General features: G+C 34.3%; 3 protein-coding genes across 4 annotated transcripts in view; 1 reads left to right on the top strand and 2 right to left on the bottom strand.

Moving 5' to 3' along the window:
* The window catches only part of LOC129786261 (transcription factor cwo), a 201,588-nt gene that overhangs the window by 172,987 nt on the left and 5,158 nt on the right, over positions 1 to 23,443 (top strand). Inside the window, exon 1 of one of the 2 annotated variants that reach the window (XM_055821154.1) lies at positions 10,564 to 12,809. The exons of the other annotated variant lie outside the window; for it this stretch is intronic. Within the exon in view, the coding sequence (XP_055677129.1) occupies positions 12,757 to 12,809 (53 nt within the window). The 5' untranslated portion in view covers positions 10,564 to 12,756. Of the gene's footprint in view, positions 1 to 10,563; positions 12,810 to 23,443 lie in introns of those variants that run through there. 2 annotated transcript variants of the gene reach the window in all.
* LOC129786257 (putative aminopeptidase W07G4.4) lies at positions 2,727 to 8,126 on the bottom strand. Its single transcript, XM_055821148.1, has 5 exons — positions 7,204 to 8,126; positions 6,766 to 7,144; positions 6,383 to 6,692; positions 3,087 to 3,742; positions 2,727 to 3,017 (listed from the first exon to the last, which is right to left on the bottom strand). The coding sequence occupies exons 1-5, from the start codon at positions 7,215 to 7,217 to the stop codon at positions 2,847 to 2,849; spliced, it is 1,530 nt and encodes a 509-aa protein (XP_055677123.1). The 5' UTR covers positions 7,218 to 8,126; the 3' UTR covers positions 2,727 to 2,846.
* On the bottom strand, positions 9,115 to 10,564 carry LOC129786275 (holocytochrome c-type synthase). Its single transcript, XM_055821174.1, has 3 exons — positions 10,379 to 10,564; positions 10,082 to 10,310; positions 9,115 to 10,018 (listed from the first exon to the last, which is right to left on the bottom strand). Exons 2-3 carry the CDS (start codon positions 10,283 to 10,285, stop codon positions 9,419 to 9,421), a joined length of 804 nt encoding a protein of 267 aa, XP_055677149.1. The 5' UTR covers positions 10,286 to 10,310; positions 10,379 to 10,564; the 3' UTR covers positions 9,115 to 9,418.

Raw genomic sequence — 23,443 nt, 5'->3', positions numbered from 1 at the left:
ATAAAAAAAAAGAAATGCGCGATGTTTGGAATGCACACAACATTGTAAATTGCATGTTAAACATCATGTCTTTAAAAATTAAACACAATTTCTTTTTGCAAAAAAAAAAGATTTTTAATTAAAATTCAATGAATTTACAGAATAGGTCAGAGTTTGTGCTGATTTTTTTAAGTGTGGTATGAAAATGGAGTTTTCCTTCAATTTCCTAGAGGAGGAGGAGGGTTTTCTGTGGAAGAAAAATCGTTGAGCTGAATGCAAAATTTACGTGACTATCGGCACATATTAACGGTCTGGGTTTCACAACGAAATCATTGGTTGAATTGACAAGCAGCGAATTGCATGAGTTCGCCAAAGAACACGTGAAAATTCATTTGGTGGAAAATTTTAGAGTTTGTTGTTTTTTTTTGCTTCACCTACACAAAGAGAAGAGAAATGGAGTGATCGCGTACGCGTAATAGTGAGACACGATCATCACTCCATGGGTTTTTGAAGTGTTGTATTTGATTGAAAGACGAAGAAATGGGTGGAAAAATAAAAGAAAAGAAGTGATCACTGTGATCACTTCTTCTCCCATGATCGTGCGCCTATTTGTGTCTGTTTGTACCCTTTGTGTTGCGATCGTGCAGATTTGAGTTGAGAGCTGTGCGATGTGATGGAGTTATTGACCGCACAAACAGTGACCCACTAACATCTGCAAGATCACTCACCTTCTGACGTCACCGCACTACCATTGATTTTGAAAAACACGTTTCAAGCCACACCACACATTTTCTCTCAGGGCTGTTACTAATAATGTGCAACCCATAAGAGTAAAGCTCCTCTCTCTTGGTGTATTGTGGAAATTGAATAATAATTTCGCTATTTGCACGCATTTTAAATGTTTTTCTCTCATTCTTTTTCCTTTCTCCTTCCCATCAAGTAATCTTCTTCTTTCCCCATACCTTCCTCTTTTCTCAACCATCGCATCTCGTTTTGTTTTTTTTTTTTGCTCATGACCATACCTCTGCGTTTCCACTTTGCACACCTATACCATATTATGCTTTTTATACATATTGGGTGAAATTCACTATTCAGACAGACTTAAGATATCTTAAGATGTCTTAAGATATCTTAAGATTTCTTAAGATTTCTTAAGATATCTTAAGATTTCTTAAGTTTTCTTAAGAAAAAACTTAAGAATTCTTAATAAATCTTAAGATTTCTTAAGTCAGACTGAATTATTCTAAATGTATATTTTTCGATGATTTTTACGAATTTTGATGTCTGAAGACGATCAAGAGCATTTTTTAAACTTAAGAAATAGAAAATTGTAGTAGTGGCATTTTTTCTTCGTTTTAATTTGATAAGTAGGTACAATTTTCTATTTCTTAAGTTTAAAAAATGCTCTTGATCGTCTCCAGACATCAAAATTCGTAAAAATCATCGAAAAATATATGTACATTTAGAATAATTCAGTCTGACTTAAGAAATCTTAAGATTTATTAAGAATTCTTAAGTTTTTTCTTAAGAAAACTTAAGAAATCTTAAGATATCTTAAGAAATCTTAAGAAATCTTAAGAAATCTTAAGAAATCTTAAGATATCTTAAGACATCTTAAGTCTGTCTGAATAGTGAATTTCACCCATTATATGCTTTATATGCGTACACAAATCCCAAAGGAGACGAATCGCGAGATATTTATGTTGGTGGAATACTACCGCGCAGTAGATGGGCACAAATGTGATCTGGAAAGAGAGAATTGTGGAGGAAACTTGAGAAAATTGTGTGAGAGATTATGGTGAAGAGATCATGATCTTCGCATGATCGTCAAGACAATTTGCAATTGCGGAAGTGTTGTGAAAAAGAATTGAATTTGACAGAGGTTTTTTTTCTTTTTCAATAAATAAAATTCCAATATTTTCTTCTTCTCGTGATGCGTTTTTTCTTTTCCTCATTGCACCCCATCTTCATCATTTTTTTTTTCTTGCCATGTGATGCTCGTTATGCAACTTTTCACCTTCCTCTTCCTTTTCCTTTTCTTCCCCACAACCATCTGCTTGTTGCTCTCTGCGCAAAAATTAATCACCGCGATTGCAACCGCGGCCACTCCAAAAAAAAAAATAAAAAGAAGCCTCAACAGTAGAGGAACAAAAAAAGAGCCCAAAAGATATTGTAAAGAAGCACACACGGAGTGTGAGAGCGAAAAAAAGGCACGCAAAGATCAACAAACACAACATGTAAATGATGTTTTTCTTATTCCATACTTTGTTTGTATCTTTCATAATCCTCTTCCACACCTTTTTTCCCATAGTGTGGCATATTAATGTCGATAAAAGACCCATAATAAAATTCCATCTTATTGGTGCACAAAAATATACATACCCCTCCTCTCTCCAACACCTTCCCGCTCCATCAAAGTTTTATCAAAAATTTTGTGCGAGATCGTGTGTTTGTCATCAATTTCCACCTCTTTTTTCGTTATTTTTGGGATCTGTCACTCGTTTCTCTTGAATTAAAAATAAAATTATTGGCGGAAAAAATCTCTCCGTGGGAGGGTGTATGTTTTGATTTAAAATTGGAAACTCGTTTCCAATTTGCATATAATTATGATATTGACCACACATTCGCGCTCATGAAGATCGTTGAGATCGTGAAGATCACCCAGGGCTTGCATACATCCCGGCGCCACCGCAACAACCACATCAACATCTTCAAATTCTCTCAATTCCCTCAATTCAGTTATGATATAAATCCACAAAATTATAATTTTATTCAATAACTTGTATTAGAAAAATATTAATCACTTTTCGTGATGTTTTATGACAAAAAAAAATATCTCACTGGATTCAAATGAAAGTTCCTCCCTTTTACAATCCCAAATGCAGTTTTGCCAGAGCCAGAACAGGAGCACCAGTTGGCATTTCCGGATACTCTCCAGCACTTCCTGCAATATCCAAATGCGAATACTTGATTGGCATATCCGATTTAGTGCCGTGCTTATCCAATCCCGTAGCGAGGATCAAGAAGGCAGCTGGGCCCTTTAAAAAAAATTTAACAATTTCCTGTAACAAATATTCCAGGCAAAAAAAAAAGATAAAAAAAATCACCTGATGACCACGAGGAGTACGTGAGGATGGAAGATTATTGGCCTGGAGGACATCCTCACCCTTAACCTTCCCACTGTGGAAACGGAAATCTTCCGGACGCAGCGTGGAGATCTCAAATGGCTCCCCAATTTCATCTCCAGTCTCTTTGAGACGCAATCCATGTCCTGCTGCCTTTGCCGGCCCATTGTCCATCACAATGGTGTACCCATCTCCAACAGTGAGGAATGCATGACCCGTGAGGGTGGCAATAGTGTAGAGATGGGGATCAGGATACTTATTGGCCACTGCGAGTTCCTTCATACGGCACAGGGCATCTGCCATGGCCATTCGCCCCTCGGCATCGGTATTACCAACGCGAACCCTGAGTCCAGCACGTGAGGTGATGACCTCATCGGACACGTAACATTCCTCCCCAACGGAATTCCTCACCATACACATGGCAGCCACGATGTGGACATCAGCAGGAGCACGCTGTGCCACGAGTGCCATGAAGCCAGCAACAGCAGCGGCGCCACACTTATCCCGCGACATTCCCGCCATGACGCCACCGGCTTTAATATCGGCACCACCAGTATCGTATGTGACGCCCTTCCCCACCAACATCAACGTCTTACGAGCCTTCTGGGGTGGAATGTACTCCATGATGATCATTTGACCTGGAAAATGAGTTTTAAAATTATTCTTTGAAGGTCAAGCTGAAGTTTTTTTCTAATGATTTCCTTAAAATTTAAGAGAAAAAATTAAATAACCGGCCCTAATCTGCGACTTAATAAATAAATAAAATAATGGGCCAAATTCAACGACCAAGAAAAACTTGAAATTCGCTTGAAATCTTGAAATTTCAGTACAAAATTCAAAGATTTCAAAGGTTTCTTGGTCGCTGAATTAGGCCCAATAATTAATAAAATTACATTAAAACTTTTATCAAAAAGAGAAAAAAAAAGCGTTAAAATACTTTGGAAAACTCAAATTTCTTTTACTGAAATTCTATATCAGATAACCCCCACGCAAAAAAATTGTTGAATTTATACATAAATCTTCTAAATCTTGTCACAGATTAATTTAAATTTTACAATGTTGCAGAATCAATAGAAATAAATTACAATTATCGCAGTTATTTAAATGTCTGAGTGAGTAGCTAATCTTGTATCTCCGTAGGTGTTGTACTTTTGCAGTTTGTGTACGTCATCAGCTAAACAAAAAATTAAATTCAAATTAAGATTTTTTTAATCTGTGTCTCGTAAAAATAAAGAACTAGACCCAAATGAAGTTTGAAGGGTTGAAAATAAAGCGAAAATTTTGTCTTAATGCCATAGAATAGAATTTTAGGCGATTTTTGATTGATTTAACTTCTTACAATTAGAATCAATTATTAATTAAGTCAAATCCAGTCCTTAATAAACTGTTCATGCAGCAGAACTAATGCTATTTTTAACAATTTTGTTTTTTAGCATTTTTAAAACAAAAAAACATTTAGAGAATTAAAATAAGCGCATCAAACAATTTTGAGCATAATTTACATTTCTTGGAATAATTTTTGAAAATCGTGTTTCGCTGAACAAGTTTCATATATTTGCGTTCTACAGATTATTTCTGATTTTTTATGTTCTGCGAAACTATTTCTTGTTCATTTTTTTCTACACGATTTTTCACGTTTTTCTGACCCCTCTGTTCAATTTTCTGGTTTCTTGTGTTCTGTGGAACAATTTCAGATTTTTTAATACAAAAAAATTTTTCCAGTTTCTCATGTTTCACGAAACGTTTAAAGATTTCACTCGTTCTGTAAAAAAATATTATATTCTGCGTATACCTCATTTAAAAATTCTCGTATTGCGGAAATTTTTATGTCTTCCTAAACTTTTTATTTATTAATAAAAATCATTATTTAATTTCTTCGTTGTTTTATATTTAAAACCTTGGCAATGAAAACTTTAATAGTCATCAGATAAAAATTAAAGAGCGAGTTTAACAGTTGATTAAAACATTAAAACTTAATAGATTTATGCAACAAAACACAACATCTGTTGCATTTTTTTCTTCTTAAGGTGTTTTTTCTTAGACTTTACAAACGGTACCTTCCGGAAATTAATCCCTGAGATGCAAAATTAGCTTGCATAAGTATGCAATGTTCTCTTTTTCATTGGAATAAGTTAATTTTTTCCTCCTCAATTAATTCTTCCTCTTTGGTGGCAATTTGAAAATTTCTTCATTAATTTCCGTATCATGAGATCATTCGGTATCGATCAATGAAGGTCTCGTGGCGTTGATTTAACTTTCAGTGATTTGATTTAATTGCTGCGAGAATATAATTTTCATTTGGCGACAACAAAAAGTCTTGCTAAGCAAGTTCTTTGGGTGATTTTTTTTTCTTCTACTCTTCTAGAACTGTTTAGATTTTTTTCTTCAATTGCAATTTAATTGATCAACATTAATCGCTAAAGAATATGTTAAAATTTAATGTCTGATTGATTTTTTTTTGCATAATTAACGCAATCTTCAGTGACTAATAACTACATTATTTGCAGCTACATGAACAGGCGATTATTTGAGATAATACCTATCTTATATAGCGCTAACTGTATGACGCGCCAAATGCTTTTATGCAAAAATAAAGATAAATTTTCACATTATTTCAGATCAAGAAATTTTCCCAACATCAATTTACTGTCTCCATGCTCTCTCTTGAGTGCCTGCCTGTTGATGTTGTTAATGTCTCCAATTGTAACACATTTAGTGTATGAAGAGGTAAACGACAGTAATTGATCGTTTGATTGCTCAATTTAACGTGTGTCTGTCTGAATTACGTAAAAAATAGTTATCAGTGCTCTTGAAGATTAGAAAAGAGATTGATAAAGATTCCCAAAACAACTTCTTCAATATCAGAGAAAAATATTTTTTTAATGAATTAAATTTAAATAAAATTTTTCTTTTCAACGAGTTAATTATTTAATTCTTCAGCTGGCCAGACAATGCATAATTTTATAGCAATGATAACCACAATATTGCTATTTTTAGAATATGATGTGAATCATAATTATTTATTTGTTTAAAGTCTATTTGTATACGAATTGTACAAACTTTGGACCCCTTTGTACGCTTTATTTATGTAAATTAAATATATCAAACTCTAAACAAGAAAGTCATTTGATATCCCAACAAAACAATGAGCGTTGATTAAAATTAGTGGAAAATTTTAAGTAAAAATTAATTAATTAATTAAATTTATTCAAACAATCATAAGAACTTTCGAAAAAAAAATAGGATTGTTTTTTTTTTAATAGTTAATAAGAACTCACCTCTGTGCCTCTCAACGGAGCTAGCAGCACGATTGACAGCACTGAAGAGCGGATAATCCTTGATGAGGAGGGCAGGATCACTGATGACGTTGCACGTGATCTTCGAGGGGATTTTCTTGAGGAATTCCTGAACGTACTGAACAACACGTGGTGGTGCCATTCGCTCAGGATCTCCAACACCAACATCACGAGCCACGTAGCGACTCACTTCAATCTGCTTTGCTAGATCCAAGATTGAGGATTTCCCCGCAAATACCCCGAGGCAGCTAATCTTGTCCTGCTTCGTAACTTCCTCGCGATACTGGATGGGCTGTTGAACAATACGAAAGAAAATCAATGATTATGTTGCTTTGCCACACTCCAAAAGTTAATCTCAATTTTACCAAATAAAGCTCCTCGAGTGCCCCCAGGAGGGTGATAAGCTGAGCATGTTGGAAGTCACTGTTACTGGGTAGAACAATCACAGGACGATTCGAACCGGCTTTCTTTGCCCTGGCTATGGCTTTTCCAGCAGCCACAGCATACTTCCTAACATCATCGTGATCAGAGAAACTTCCCACGGGTGAGTAGACAATCCTCACATTCAAGGATTTGCTCCAAAAGCACGAAATCTCCTTGTCAAAAGCCGCATCATATGCCGAACAACTCTCCAGCTCTCCCTTCACTTCAGCACAATCTGCCTTGGAGATGAGACATAGCGAATCATAATTCTTAATCTCCTTGGCCAGATCCTTCAGAGCTTCCACGGTGCAGGGTAAATATCTGAAAGGATAAAAAATCTCAAAAAATCTGAGAAAAGTGAATAACGGATGATTCCTTACTTTTGCACATCCATTTTTGCCTCCTGATTATTCTCTGTCCACTCACTGTGATGTATCCAAGGGGAATGATGTGGGGAGAGTCTTCCGATAACAGTTCTGGACTGGTTTGCTTGATAAATAAAATATACTCCCAAAAAGACAAAAAGCAGATGAAAAGAGCTGACGTGCCGGGTGCTGATTAACCCTTTTGCGACAATCAGATCGTCAACTACTCATTTATTTATTTTTTCAATTATTTCTTTAAGTTATATTCTTTCATTCAGTTTGATTGAGTGCTCAAGTAATCTGTGGTGATCTAAGAATATTTTCTGAAGAACATCTAAAAGAACATTTTAAAGAATTCTGAGTATTTGTTAAAATTAAAATCAAAAATCCATAAAATCTCAATTTTTAATAATTAAAAAAATCTTTTATATCAAATTTATTACATAATAAAAAAAATTGTTTAAATAAATTCGATTAAATTCAAACTGTGCAGTCATGAAAGGGTTAAGCACCACTATAAAATTTCTCAACGCCGTGGAGAATTTCTTTTTCTTACGAGAGGAATGTCCGACGGTTTTCCTATCATTTCTTTCTACTCTCTGTGAAATGTATGAAAACTTATGAAAAATATTCTTAATTGATTTTAATCGGGTCCTATTAAAATATTTTGAGAGATTTTTTAGCTTAGTTCAGGTATTAATCCTGAAGTTCCTGAGGTTTTAAATAAATAAATAAAATAATTAAATAAATAAAATAAATATTTTAAGTTTTCTGTTAATTTCTTTGTCTAGAGATTATATGTATATGTCTGTTCAAACTCTTTTAAAGATTAAACATTTTATTAAGTATAAAAAATGAGTTTTACAAAAAGATCTGATTTTTCTATACTTACATTACATCCTCATTATATTTTTGGAAGATTTTTTGTTCCAGGACTTTTAAACTGTTGAAGAATTGTGAATGATATTTAGTATTTTTAATATTAAATCATCACCTTAGCTCTAAGAATAAGCAATAAAAAAATAAAACAATACCCTATCTATGATATCCGGTAAAGCACATGAAAAAGACATTTTCTGGCGTTGAAAATCTTGAGTGACTCACTAAAAAAACTGTTTTTATATAGTAAGAAAAGAAGTAAAGAAAAAATACATATCAGGTGTTCTAGCTGGAACTTGACTTTAAGGTATTAATCCTAATTAATCAAGAAATTAACGAGAAGATCTAATAAAATATTCAGAACAAATTTGATTCCGTTTATCAGAAGCTATAGGTACCTAGCTTCCCAAGATTTTCAAGATTTATTTCAATATTAACTGCGTCTATTAACAAATGAAATACTTGTTAAAATAAAAATAAAAAAAGAAATTATTTCTCAACCAATAACAACATTATGCGACTCTTTTAAACTAGATTTTTATTCTAAAGAGTTTCACCATTAAAATAATTTTATTGCTCCTTTTAATTATACTATTTTAAGTCACAATAAAATAAAAAAAATAAATCATTTTACGCAAAATCTTCGTTGTGCTGAACTCGTGTTCAAAAGGCCGAGCACATTACAAAGTCTTTAACCTTCATCTCGTGTTTGTCTGTTCTGCAATGTGAGGCACGTGTAACGATCAGTTGCTTGAGAATGAGAGAACCCAAACACTTAGATCCGCTACTAAAAGTTCTTCCTACACAAACTAAATGCAATTTATTGGATGAAAATAAAGTAATAGAATTACAAGAAAGTTTGCTGAAGAAACGACAAAGTTCGTGAATATATTTTCTTTTCTTTGACGAAAAGAGTTCTATTTTAAACGTTGCTGATGAATATTATAATTTTTCCCCACACTCGTACATGAAACCTGAATGAATTAGAATAACTTGTGTGCGTTGAAATTCTCATGGATAGAGGTGACAAATTGATTTCCAACACTCAACACTTAACGTTAATTTATTTTCCGTTAATACATTTACAAACTATATGTATTGAGACACACTAATTGGCTTTTCTTTAGCTCTTCATGATGGGGAAAAGCTAATATAATGCTGCTGATCTCTTGAAGGGGGATGGGTGAGGATTTCAGGGGGAACTACTTTGGTTTTTTAAGAGAATTTGAGAAGCTTCTTCGCAAAGAAGATAAAATGTGCGTATTTTTTGAGAATTAAATGAAAAGAAAAAAAGGAACATCGATCGAAAACTCTTTCTCTATACTACCCATGAGTTGTGAGATCAGCTCGCTCAATCGGAGGCCTCAGCTTTGGAGTCTTTCTGGAAGAGTTCGTACTTCCAGCGCATGTAGAAGACCATCATGCGATCCCAGATATTATCGAAGGAATCCATGGCAGGTCGAACGTCTAGCAGGGCAAACTTGTAGTCTTTGTCCACGACTCCACCGTCGTAGTAGTCAATGATGTAGCGCACGTCCTTGCCGCATCTATCCACAATCCAATCGTGTCGATCAAAAGGCAATTCATAGCCCATCCAGCTGCGAATCCTCGCACGTGGGCTGTAGTCTTTGGCCTTCCCGCCGAAGCTCTTGAGACGTGGGTTTTGGCATTCTTTGTAGTGCAGTGCCTCCCATTTGAGAACTTCCCGCCAAGCTTGCTCATTGTTTGCATTGTGAATCCGGATAATGTCTGCCATATCCTTCTGCTCGATATCTCCCTTCTTCCAGCGCCATCCTTTGCGCAGCATTGCATTCCAGAACATCTGCTGACTCGGATACACCCAGAACTCTTTCCCGCCATCCTCCGTGACCTTTGGGATGCTGGAAACCTGCCTATCCGTTGGCAGTGGGAAAGGCTGACCCGGGGAAGGTTTCTGATTTGCCGGGGGCATCTGTGGGGATAAAACATCACTCAAATATTGCTTCTCAATTAACAAAATCCGAAGTCTTCTTACCATATTCAGAGGATTCACTTCGTCTGAGTGATTGACAGGACACTCCCGGAGGACGGTTTTAGCGGAGTTTTTATCATGCATTGGGCACTCCGGAGGTGGCTCCTTACCCTTGTAGTCCATGGCATGATGAGGATCGCGTACTCCATCACCTCTGTGGGTGATTTCCGATGCAATTATCTCTGCTGCAGACACAGAATTGCCCATTTTTCGCTAACCACGCGACTCACACCTGCAAAGCACGAGGATTCTTATGTAATTCCCTTTCTGGGACAAATCCCACACACCGGATTTACTCACCTCGTGGAATATGGCACTAAATGAAATTATTTTCTTTCTTTTATGGAATTTATTTGCTGTTAATTCAAGAATTCCAGGATTTTTTGCAAATCAAAACACACGAGAATTTTTTGACAGATCGTACGCGCTTTTTACGCACACTCCATTCAAGAGAGAGAAAGAGAGAGTTATGAATGGAAAATTGTGGAGTGAAAAAGTTATGAAAGAATTAATGTTTTAGAGAGAAATTAATTAAAGAAAGGCTTTTTTCATTATTCTTTTGTATTCTTTAGGTGAGACATACAAAGAAAACCGGCAAAAACAAGAAAATTGAAGAAATTCTTGAAGATTTGTAAGGTTTTCAACGCATGAATGAATGAGAAACATTTGAATGGCACGTGCATAAATTTTGACAGTTCAAAGTGAGGTTATGTCGCTTGAGTATTTTTCTGGAAAATCGTTCACGTGAATATCTCGCGGAATCCAGTGAAAACCAAAGAATTATCAATTAATTCCACACCAAGAGTATCCAAAAGTCTCCACAAGATCCCGGAGAAATATTTCCTTTTGAAAATTGCGCTGCAGAGTGTTGCAGAAATAGCTGAGTGAGAGACAACGCACCAAAGGAGCACCTTGAAGATCCGGGAGCTGCGGTGACCTGTTGAATCGTTTGGTTTGCTGCTGGGCGAGAGATTTGGGGGCACACTAAGGTGGCATTTAGGGCGCCGCATCAGCGTGATAAATTACAAAATTGCAATTTGCATAATTTTAATTGATATTTCTTCTGCTAAAAGCGTGAAAGGGTGGAGAGGTGAAAAACGCATTTTGTGGCACGTGAGCTCAATCGCGAATTGCACACCTCTTGGTATATCGACGGTGGCGTGTTATTTGGTGTGAGTCTGACGAAATGCGATTCCCCGCGTTGTGAGGAGAGTCATAAGCCAACAAGTGACTGAGCACGGCCGGGGGCGGACGTGCCGGGGGAAGGTGGAAAAGCAAACCAATACAGACAATTGGAATTGGCACGTGTTTCATCAACGTTTCCTTCGTGAACACCAGGCCACACACTTTTTTGTTGTTGTTGGTTGCTCTCTTCACGAATGCCTGTGAATTGTGTCTCGTTATCGCATTGATATGCATGTGAGTTGGATTAAAAACGTTTTTTCCAACACACACACGCCGGGGCATATACATAGCCTGAGCTGCCGCCAAGAGGTATTTCTCCGATGAGTTCGTGTATTTTTAGTCCAATTTGATCAGCCCAGCTGGAAGCATTGTTTTTTGCACACGGTCGTCAAATTTGCAAAGGAAAATTTTCCACTATAATCCAGGAGACAGATTCTAGAGAAGTCAAAGCCCAAAAGGAGAGCTAGAAGGCGTGAAAGTGGGAATTTTTGCTGCAGAGATTTTTCAGGGATTCCTTGAAGGAGCAATTCGGGAAGACGATTGAGCAGAGAGTGTGTGTGTGTGATTTGCTGGAACAACTGGAGTACATTCAGACTTTTTGAGGAGATCACAAAGAGACGAGTTTGTGACGAAGGCGAGACACTCTGAGAGCGAGTGATACAATCCAGATGAGAGTTCATGAGAAAATTATGTGGTTTTGCGAGTGTTATCAAAATCTAGCTATGTGTGCCTGCGATAAGAACCGATGATTTGCATTTGAACTTACCCAGTGACTCACGGACAGTCGTCGAGAGAGCTTTACAAGAGAAAAAATATTCCAAAGCTTCCAGAGAATTTAAAAACCAAAAAAAAAAAACATTCTAACTTACCTAGTCCTTGTGCCTGGGAAGTGTACTGAAAGAGAAAAAAAAGTGCTAAAGAAGACTTTACGAAGGGAAGGGGAAAGGAGGTGATCTTGAATAAAGTGCGGAAAGTTGAACTTGGTGGATTTTTGAAAAAAAGATTCTAATTTAATGTGTACATCAATTCGCATTTGTCGCAACAGTCGGGTCACATTATTTTTCCGAAAGCCACGTTACACGCATTACTGTTCCGTGTGGAATGTTATATTGAGTTTCGTTTATCAAAAGAGTGCGATTTGATGGCCTTAGCAACAAGTTGAGGAGGAGCGTCACAGCGAAAAATCTTGTCGAGCCACCGCACAAATATCATTTAACATCATCGCTCGAAACACTCGGCCGTCGTTTTTTTTTGTGCTCCGCGCGATACCAACACCAGCCCAGCTGTAGCAAGTGGGTGAGCTGCTTGGACGCAAATCGGTGCGATACCATCGCACCCAGGACTGTTGAACATCGTGTCCGTTCTAATTGTCAGAAAGGAAATTAAGAGAAGGAAATCCTATTCAAGGAGGGAATCCTCTGAAGACTTCACAAAACAACCCCCAAAGTTTTCCCCATAAAAATCATCTTGAAAGCCCAAGAAGGTCATCAAGCATGGAGTCGTACTGGGAACAGAACCACTTGCAGAATCCCGTCAAGTATGAAAAGTAAGTTCTCTCTCAGCTACATTCTCTATTAAATGAATTTTTATGGTTGTTTTCTTTCCTCGCAAAACGACGATAAAGAGCCACTCACATAATCGAGGAGAGATAATGTGTGATGGGTGAGATACTGACCAAAAGAATTTGAGTTTAAGAGATAAATTTTGTGCTTCTCACAGCAAAAATAATATTTTTGGATTCCACCCATTTCATTCGCCTAAACTCTTCAATTTTCTCTCACAGTGCGAAGAAGCGAAGATTTTACTCAAAGAGAATTCGCGCGAGTTTTGCAAGAAAATGCTTGAGAATCACTCAGTGCGCGACAGAATGGTCGGTTAATTTTCCAACCATGGAATTCGTATGCGCCTCACGTGACTGATATAAAACCCATCGTCAGTTACACACAGGCACAGTGCATGACGCAAAAGTGAGTGCTAATGGGGTATTTACAAAGTACTCTCTTGCCACTATCGGAGAAATTACCACACCATGAGAAAAAAAACTGATAGCCACAGCACAAAAAAATGCTTTACTTTAGGATTTTGCAAAAAAAAAAAAAATAACGTAGAAGAAGTAGAAAATTCCCTCAAAACATGCTAAAATATCACCACAAGATCAACAAGAATAACCCTCAAGTCTTGGCACAAACTATACTCACAACCGCAGTCACGTGTTTGGCCTTTCCTCACACAACATTCTTTTTTTTTCTTTATTTAACAACTCCTCGCGAGATGATTATTTTTGGGATAATCGTGCAATAAGTGAGAGAGTAAAAAAAATAAATAAATTCACAATGGAATATTCCACGCAAAAGATGCTCCATTTGCTCCAAAAAACTGCTTCATTTTGGAGAAAACATGTTTTCTCTAAGCACCTGAGAAGAAAAATTACATTCAGTCACATGATGTGTGGACACTGCAGGCAAGCAAGCTCTAAGACATCCGGGGGTTTTTCTTTTGCACTATCAGCCGCTTTTTTGATTATTTTTTTGGGTGAATTTTGCGCTTAAAAAAGTTCTTAAATACTGACGCATCTCACAGTTGATCCTCGTATTGAAATAATTTTTGCAGAATTTGATTACAAAGTATAAAATATGAAATGTGATAGCACAATGCAACAAAGTCTATCAAATTGTGATTAGTGAGTTCATTTTGATTTGTTGCACACGCAAATAGTTTTCTCAATGGAAAGGAAAATAATTGAAAATAGATTCTTTTTGTATTTTTATTGCATTTTTTACAGGTTTTAAAAAGTTCTAAAAATTGGTAGAATTCGGTAGAACTTTTCTGGAGTCATGTGATTTTTTATTAAGGTTTAAAAATGGTTTTTAAGCTTTCAAAATCACTTTAAATGAGCCAGATTTGTTCATTAGAAATTTCAAATAGAGAGATATTCGTTGTTACGTTTTAAAATCAATGGGATTCGGTTGATATTCTTGAACGAATTTTCTAGTGGTGTGGTTAAAATATTAACTTTCCTATACTTCGAGAAAAAAAAGAAAAATTAAATTTTATGTTTTAAAATTAATTCAAAATCGCTCCTAAATTTTCTTAGGTTTCCACAATAATTAAACCAGCAATTAGATAAAAAATAAACCTTTTATAATTCTAAAATAAGTCAACCCTAAAGGTTTGAAAATCTTTTCTTAAAAACTCCTTAGAATAAAAGAGATTCAAACTTGAGAAAATAAAAGAAATATTTGTCAAAAAAATATTTTTAATTTTAATATTAAAATTAATTCAACGTCACGACTAATACTTTACTTCAAAGATATTAGTTAAAAATTATTTTCCTGAATAAAGTTGCTCGTGAATAAAATTATCTTGACGTCACATAAATAAAATAAAATGATAATGAATAAAATGTTTCTAATGCTGTTATTTTTATCAATAAATATTACCCAAAATATTTACATAAGAAATGCAAGCTAACCTTCAGGAAAAATCATGTGATTCAGCAAAATCTGGATTAATCTAGAAATCATATTTGAAGAAAGACTTTATAACTTTTTTTAGCTGTGTTTCTTTCAGACACAGCTTTTGTGTACCGAGCAAAATCGAAAGTCGTCAGATCGGGCTCAAACTTGGGATGAGCACGAATTAAGGTCCCCACATTCCAAAAAACGTATGCGCCAAAAAATTTTTCCGGCCGGCCGTCCGTCCGGAACCTTTTGCTAAATTACAAGAGAACGGTAATAGATAGAGACTTGCGGTAAACGGCAAAGTTTAAAAGTCGACTGGAAGACGTCTGATTATGACGTCAAATTTTACCCCCCACCCCCCCGTCCGCCATTTTGAATAACCTCAAAATTTTGTTTTCGCTATATCTCAGCCCCTGTAATAGCTAAAAATCTGAAATTTTTATATGTTGTAGGGGCCATCAAGAGCTTTCCAACGATACCTCATTTTCGAAAATCGGTCAAGCCGTTTAGTCAATATGGCCGCCACAATTTTTCATCGAAAATCGACCATAACTCGAAAACGGCTTGACCGATTTTGATCAACCCGGGGTAAAATGAAAGATCTCAACAAACCCTACAACTCTCTAGAACATCCGAAGTTTCAAAAGTGACCGCTAGGGGGCCAAAAATCAAAAACAAAATTTTCGATGAGTTTTCGATGAATATCTCGAAAACGACGACATAAATTTTTTTCATTTTTTGATATGTTGTAGCTGACCATATTATCTAGCTGCATGCCAAAAATGAAGAAAATCTATGGATCCGTTCTCGAGATATGGCCATCCAAACATTTCTTAGGGTATGACTTTTCAACTTTTCCCGACTTTGCGCGTTTTTAAATTAATTCGCGTTCTAGTTTGCTCTCACAAAATTGGTACACTGAAAGAAACACAGCTCCCGTAAGCTTGGTCAGCTTACCAGTACATTTATATTTTATCTTGTTGATTTCTCAAGAGTAAGAAAAATGAAAGAAATCTTATAAATCGAAGGAAGAGAACTTGAGAAATCCAAAGTTTATATAGAATAATAAAATCTTGAGAAATCAAGAAAAGTCAATCTTTTATTTCGTGTTTTGTTATTGAAAAAAGAAGTATTTTTTTTTAGAACTTATTCTTCTCTAGACCTTCTTTCTTGGCCTTTGTACAAATAAAATTCTTTACATCCAAATAAAGAAAATATTTGCATGAGAAAGCATTTCTATTCGAAAAACTGTCGAAGAACTTCATGAACTTTTTATGCACTTGAATGAGCGAGAATTTCAATTTCCCATCTAAAATTTAAATCTTTTTTTTTTGTATTGAGAGAGATTTATTTTTAAAAACAGCCTCACATCAAAATATCTCTCAGGCAGTCGTTTGGGTTTCTTTTATAGAACTTTGTATTGCTTTGCAAATAAAATGTGCGGTGTTGTGAGTAAGATTTATTTTATCTTCGATGGTGAAGTGATAATGCCAAAGAGATAAAATTTCAAATTACAACAATGCCTAAGAAGAAAAATCCTTGAAGCTTTTCTGAAGCAATTTCTCCGTAATTGCACTGAGGAAAAAATGGGAAAAAATAAAAACTTTTCCATGGAAACAAAGTGTTGGAAAAAAGTTCTATTGATAAGGCACACAGAGAGTTGTGTTATCAGTGAATAAGAAATTAATCCAACTGGAATCATTATGTTTGCGTGAAAATTAACTTAATGAAAATTTCATTACATTAATGTTGAAACATAATAATGCATAAAAAATATGTGCTTTTTAGATGTCTCAATATATAAATGAAATTTTATATTTTACTCACTATTAACACATCAAACTTGGTTATAACTGCTTTCTGGCTTGATTTCTTTTAAGAGTTAAAAATGTTTTATATTGAGTGGAGTCAACAGCAGTGCCCCATGTTGGAGCAATAATATTGTGTATGAAAACAACAGTCAGTGGCTCTTCTTATCTCACATTCGTGAAGCTCTTATAAAAGGAGGGAATTATAATCTAAAAATATAGCAATATCTCGAGAGTGAAATGTCACTAACACACGATGTACACAACACAGAATATTGCTAACAAAAATGAAGGAAAAAAAAAGTCGAAGAATCACTGTGTGAGGCAAAAATTCATGTCACGTTTGGGCACTTTTTGTGGGAGAATTATTAGCGAATGCTAATCACTGACGTATTGCCTAGTATATAGTTCTTTAAAGAAAAAATACTTCCTTGCTGTTCCATTTATTTATCTTTCAATTAACTTTGGACTTTATTCACGAATTTATTCACTATTCACGAAAATGTTTTTTGTTGTGAAGTTCCTCAGTTGTTGAAGACTGTGAAGAATTGCTTGTTCCCTCTTGGTCTTTATTTGGAATCATTTAATGTTAATAAAACTTCGTTTATGATCTTCTGTGTGATCGCATTTATCAAACTTGAATTCCAATCTTACCTTTGGTCAATAAAACTTACTGTTTTATCAAATTTTGTCAATCAAAAGGAAAATATCACAAGATTATTGATAAGATTATGAAAGCATTTTTCCTTCACGTGATCTCAAAAGCAAAATCACGTGAATGATGGGAAAAAACAATGTGAGACCGAAAGATTGTTAAAATTCTTGAGACTCGAACCCACGACAACAGCGTTGTAATTGATGCGCTTTAACCAATTACACTAATTTATGCAATATTAAAGAAATCAATACATAACGTAAAATATTAGAATGTCTATTTTTAAAAATCTTATGACTACTTTAAACAATCCTACATGACTAATTCTCTCCGATAAAAGAATTTCAATCGTGAAAAGTAGCTAAAACGACAAAAATAAATTAATTGACGGCAAAACACGCGCTAATCCTCAATTTTACTACATAAAATTTTGGGATTTTCCAAAAGAATGCCCATTAGAGTCGGAAAGTAGTAGTTATGTCAATTAATACAGTAGTCGTAATTCATCGATACATCATACATTTCAATGCCAAAGAGAATTTGTTAATTGAATAGTCAAATGATGTAGCTGCGTATTATTCTGCGCATAAAGTTCGCAATCACTGTTGTGTTTTCATCATAGTCCTTCCTACACAATGCAGGATTTATCAATGTTATTAGTTCATAAAATATTTTATCAACATTTTCAAGGATTTTTTTGTGCAATGATCAATGTTGGAGATTAAGATAAAAAAAATGCGAAGGAGGAAATGGACGTTGTGACTCGAATTCGAGCATAAAATATCTTTATTATGTTTAATTTCGTCGACGGATGATGGAGAGAACCAAGGCACAAGGTCGTATGAGACACGAGATCACAGAGAAGAAGTCAAATAAAAATTTTGCCTGTGAGTGAAAACATATAGAGATGGCAAGAGAAGCGAAAAAAATGTGATCATTCGATATTCATTGAACTTTTTTTCTTTTGCCGGAGCTCTAGCTCCGAGACAACTCCCCAAGAAGAAGATGAAAAAAAAGAGAGAATTAGTATGCAAACAAAATAAGCATTATTTAGAGCCTTGAAGATTAGAACCATCGTCGTCGCCGAAAATTTACATTTAAAACCAAAAGCTGCGCGCGATGTGTTGGGCTTTTTTGTGAAAAGTAAATCGTTCGCGCTTCTATATTTGAAATGTCACATGGCGAAAATTCATAAATCACATTTCTGGAATTATATACAGCATATAGCACATAATTTTCGTCATCGCAAATTAATTCACATACAGCCTGAATTTATTGACTTTGGCGTGAAAAGAGATGGACATACGATGATAAACACAACCTGTGAAGTGGCGAAGAAAATCGGTGGTGAATCATTTTTGCTGATATCGCCATATAATTTTATTTATTTTTCGTTCCTTTTTAAGGTGCAGAAATTAATGGCTTGATTTTGAGGACAGGGTTGTTGTGGGTGGAATATATAGTATGTGTGGTATATGTGCCTCCTCTGTGCAATCCTTGAGAGCAGAATTCGTGAATACTTTCATATTGTGTTAATTTGTAATTAAATTGTTGTTGCGGGAATATTTATCACAACAACTTGATAGCATTCTCTCCATATTTTTGGACAGGAAAAGCACAGGTGATAAGGAAAATTCAAAGAAAAGCTATGGATGTTTAGATATTAGAATAATCAAGAATTTTTTTTCGAGAAAGCAAAATTTTTCATTTTCTTTGCTATAAAATTAAATTTTTGACGTTTCTTTTAATGAATAAAATATTACCTTTGGTTTTTCGATATCTGTAACCAATTTTCCTATAAAACGTATTTTATCCGAAGAGAGTGCGAGTGCTAAAAAATTTTACGTTTACTAAGCAGTTAAGAAATTCATTTTTGAAATTATTCTAAAACTGAAAATTCCTAATTTTTAAGTTTTCTTCTAATCAAAATAAAAATTCAGTCTTCTGAAATTTTAAGTATTATAGTAATTAATTTATTAAAATCAATCTTAAGCTTATTTTTAAAATTTCTTTTATGTAATCAGAAACCAATAAAATTGTCAAAACTCAGGAGAATTTTTTTGTAATCACAAATTAATTGATAGAATTCAGCATTGAGCAGAAGAAATTTAACAAATCTCTTTAATTTTTTCACTCTATGTTTTTTTTTAGAAAATTTCATAAAAGAAAAAAAAGAAGAGATAGATTAGGAAATTTTCCATACAATTCATCTCTTTAGGCATGTTCCTTCTACTTTAGAGAATTCTTAAAAATTATTTTATTCAAATTGAATTACATTACCTGTCTATTGAGTTGGAGAGAGTGAGGAAAATCAAGTCGATTCGCATAAATCTTATCTTAAACAGGATTCTTATTTTTGAAATTTTATCCATTTAATGTTTTAAAATTAAATTAAATTTATGCGAGAAAGAATGGTAGGACTTTTTAAAATAAATTAATAATTTGTCTGTGACATTTCGATACATTTAAGGTCCTTCTTCAGGATATTCAAAGATTCTAAATTGATTGAATCGATACTTAGATGGTTAGATTGAATCAATTTTCAAACATTTTCTTTTAAAAACGTGAGATTAAATTATTATTTTTGAATTTCCGCAAAAAGAAAATTTAATTGAAAATATCTCCAAAATTAAACTCTTATTATATTTTAGACATTAAATTTAACACAAACTCTGATTAAATTAAATTGTAACTCTTCAAAGTCAAAATTTTATGTAAATTCCTACTATTTTTGCAATCTTTTGTTTGTCCAAAGCGCCATTCAAATATCACGAAATGGATTGAAAGACGAAAAATTCCAACTTGTAAAAATCACGAATTCGGTGTTGTGATCATGCAAAATTGTAGAGTAAACTTTCCAGAAATTAAATAAATAAATTGGTTAATTCCTTCACATGTAGCTGACGACCTGTACCATATTATGTAACAAAATCCCCCATAGAAAGAAAAAAAAACTTCCACAAGTTCATGCTAAATTTTTACTTTTTATTATCTTTTAATCATTTTTTTGGAATGCTCAGAATTATCTTGTTTTCAGTAACAGCAGTGCAATGAAAAAAAAAAAGTTTTCGCTAGAAAAGCTCGTGAGATCATTCACGTTCAATGAATGTGCTTTGAATTTTGATTAAAGGGAATCAATAATAAATATAATTATTTTGTTGAATGATTGCATTTCTCAAAAATACCAAAAAAAAAGTGATGAGGTTGGGAATTTCATATTAAATTTTTGCCCTGACGCTGTTCAAAATATGCAAAAAAAATTTGCTTCCATGGCTGTGGAGCTCTATGGAGATCACGAGAGGCTCCCGGGTAAATATTTACTGATCGGGTGGGTGATAATGGGCTAAAGAGACTCACTCGGTGTACATTGGGTGTCTGTTTAATTTTCATTTAATATTATATCTTTTGGGTGGTTGGAAATGAATGTGCGAAAGAGAGGAAAAGTGCTTTGATGCCATTCCATCGTCGGTGGCGATTACATGTTGGGTCGATCATGACAAAAGTCTCGCGATATGAAACGCGAGCTTGAAAGAAAAAAAATTTGCGATGTGCCGTGCGCCAAAATCCCCAATGTCTCACTTTTTCCTCTCACTCTCCTTGGCGCTTTCCACATCACCCACCCACCCACGTTCGCATTGTAGAGTAAGAGAACGAGGCACACGAGTTTACCATTCCATCCCATATATCACGTACACTCGGGCGATACAATGTCACGCTCCTCGATGGGTACACTACCTCTCATAGGCACACAAGTCGTCGTAATGTTCAAGTTTGGCGTGATATCGCCACTAAATTGATAAAATTATTATCAATGATGAATTAGAAATTCGCAAGAATTCATATTACCTACCTTACCCCGCATACACACCTAAAGAAATTCATCTCATTCGCCCAAATGGAAAATTCATTTGTCTCTCTCACTCTGTCTTTGCTATTTTTATACCCAACTGATCATTTATGATGTTGCTGATCGAGAATTTAAATGTTCTTCTCTTTAGCAAACGAAATGTTTTTCCGTGAACCTCGTCGGACTTCTAAGCACACACCGGTTTGATTCCACCTTTTGATTTGCGTTACATGCTATACACACAAATCCCTCTCACTCTCCTTATGAAATTCCTATAAAGACTTGAAGAATTCTCTATAAATTAATTTTATATTCAGCAAATCAATTCAAGAATTGTAGCAAAGATAAAATGGGAATTTATTTAATTGTGAAGGAAAGTAATTAATTTGGTTTTTTGTTGATTTACAATTCTACAAGTAAAATTGATATTTTAATCTATTTTTACGGAGAAGAATGTCTAAGAAATTAAATGTTTTTAGAATGAAAATATTAGATTTGGAAATTTTTAGTTAAAATTCTGAAGCAAATTCTCACCAGAGGACCAAAAGTTATAACAGTGGTGACACCTGGTAGCAAATTTAGAAGAAAGGAAATGGAAGTTATTTTTACATACTTTAATGGGAATCTCTAAACACTCTCCAGTGAAAAACTACGAAGAAAAAGTAACAAATAAATTTAAATTCACCAATCTCAAATAAATAATTTATTATTTCAATTTATGAGTCAAAAATTCTTTTAAAAAAATATTTAAATCCTTACGCCCAACAGATTATTTTTTAGTGTTGACAGATTAAACATAAATCTCTATAATTTTTGATTCTCTGAAATCTTGTGTTTGAAATTGTGACTTATCTGCATTTGTCTTGATAAGCTACATTAATTTCCCTAATAAACATAATCCAGGAATCTTCTTACAATTACCCAGAATGATGAAATAATTCTCCCCATGAAAACAAGAAATCACCTGCCTTGCAAAGATCCTTGGAAGAGCTTTTGGAACTCCACGAAGAAAAAAGAATAAACACAAGAGTCTCTTACTGTGTGTTATCACTCTCAATTTAAATCCCATTGGATTTTTCCGCAATCAAAAGCCATTCTGCGGGAGAAATTGTTGTTTAGGCGGACATTAAAGTCACATAGTATCCACAATGATGGTGTGTCTGTGTGTGGGGGCCAAAATTAAATGCGAAGATTTAGGCAATTTATCCGCAACAATTTTTGAGACCCAATTAAATCATACTCGATGACTTTAAATCGCAAATTATGCCACGAGATACTCTCAGTTAATTGACTTTTATTCAATTGCTCCAATTAAGCACTACACATTGCAATTTCTTCTCACACTCCAAACGTCTCTCTGCCTTGCATTCCAAGAATTTTCTCACACGTGCACACTATTTTTGTATCATGACTTCTTCTTATGCTCTCTTCCTTCTCCCTCTCAGTATTAGAGAAGAGTGAGAGGGCTGTTTCTAATACCCGAAAAGAAAAACAGAAAACATTAAGAGTAATTGCTGTTTTTATTAATTACCTCTCAGTGTAGATTATTATGCAAAGAGAGAAGGCAAAAAAACTGAAGAGGAGCTAAATTCAGAGGACGCACGTGATAGCTATTAATGAGGCGCGTTGTTGTGGAAAATTTTCGGAATATTTGTGAGACTTTGAAGATCAAAGACACTGCTAAAACGTGAATATGTCTAAAATTAGTATGCAAATTAAATGCACGACAAATTCTCCTACATTTCAAATTTTATTTGCGTGTACATTTATTGATATGAACATAATTTCGTGCGTTATATCACTATTAATGCGAATTTGTGGGTCTTATGATGATTTATAGACACATAAGGAAATTCCTGTGAGAAAGTAAAAGTGATAAGGAAGCTGTAGGGAGAGTTAATTAATTTTGATAAATTAACTTTGTGCCGTGCAAGGATCTCACATTTTGATCAGTTATTTTTTTATTAGAACAATGTTCTTTTTGCTCTGAAGCGATCTTAATATTTTGATTATAAAAAAATCAAATTTTGATTAGGAAATTAAAAGATTTTTTGATCGAAATATAGGTTTTTCTCATCCTGGAATAAAAAAAAATTTAAGACGTTTTGAAGATCATTTTTCTCATAATTTATTTTTCTAAAAAGACCTATTTTTTCTCGCTTTGACTCCATTTTGTAAGGAATTGTTCAACGATTTGTATCAGTTTCTTCTGTGGCGAAGAAATTTAAAGAAATAATTTCATATCTAAAAATACTGTCAAGGTTATCTTCTGATCTTTACGAATTTGGAAATTTTGGAAATAATTTACTGTCTATTCTGTCTAATTTACTTTTTATTCTTTCTCATTAATAATTTTTCTTTTTTTTTCTCTATGTGATTTATATTCATCTTTCAAGAATATTTGGGAAT

Source organism: Lutzomyia longipalpis, chromosome 1 (genome assembly GCF_024334085.1).
Source record: "Lutzomyia longipalpis isolate SR_M1_2022 chromosome 1, ASM2433408v1".
NCBI lineage: Eukaryota > Metazoa > Arthropoda > Insecta > Diptera > Psychodidae > Lutzomyia > Lutzomyia longipalpis.
The sequence above is the reverse complement of the archived record's forward strand: the minus strand, read 5'-3'. Positions and strand labels throughout refer to the sequence as shown.

What these genes read in the sequence shown, in the direction of transcription:
- LOC129786257 (XM_055821148.1), bottom strand. An exon ending in CTCCGTTGAGAGGCACAGAG is followed by an intron (nt 3,743 to 6,382) that starts GTGAGTTCTTAT and finishes CTCATTTTCCAG; the next exon opens with GTCAAATGATCATCATGGAG. An exon ending in GTACTCCTCGTGGTCATCAG is followed by an intron (nt 3,018 to 3,086) that starts GTGATTTTTTTT and finishes TTTTTTTTAAAG; the next exon opens with GGCCCAGCTGCCTTCTTGAT.
- LOC129786275 (XM_055821174.1), bottom strand. Translation starts at nt 10,285, where the DNA reads ATGGGCAATTCTGTGTCTGCAGCAGAGATAATTGCATCGGAAATCACC. An exon ending in AAGTGAATCCTCTGAATATG is followed by an intron (nt 10,019 to 10,081) that starts GTAAGAAGACTT and finishes TTATCCCCACAG; the next exon opens with ATGCCCCCGGCAAATCAGAA.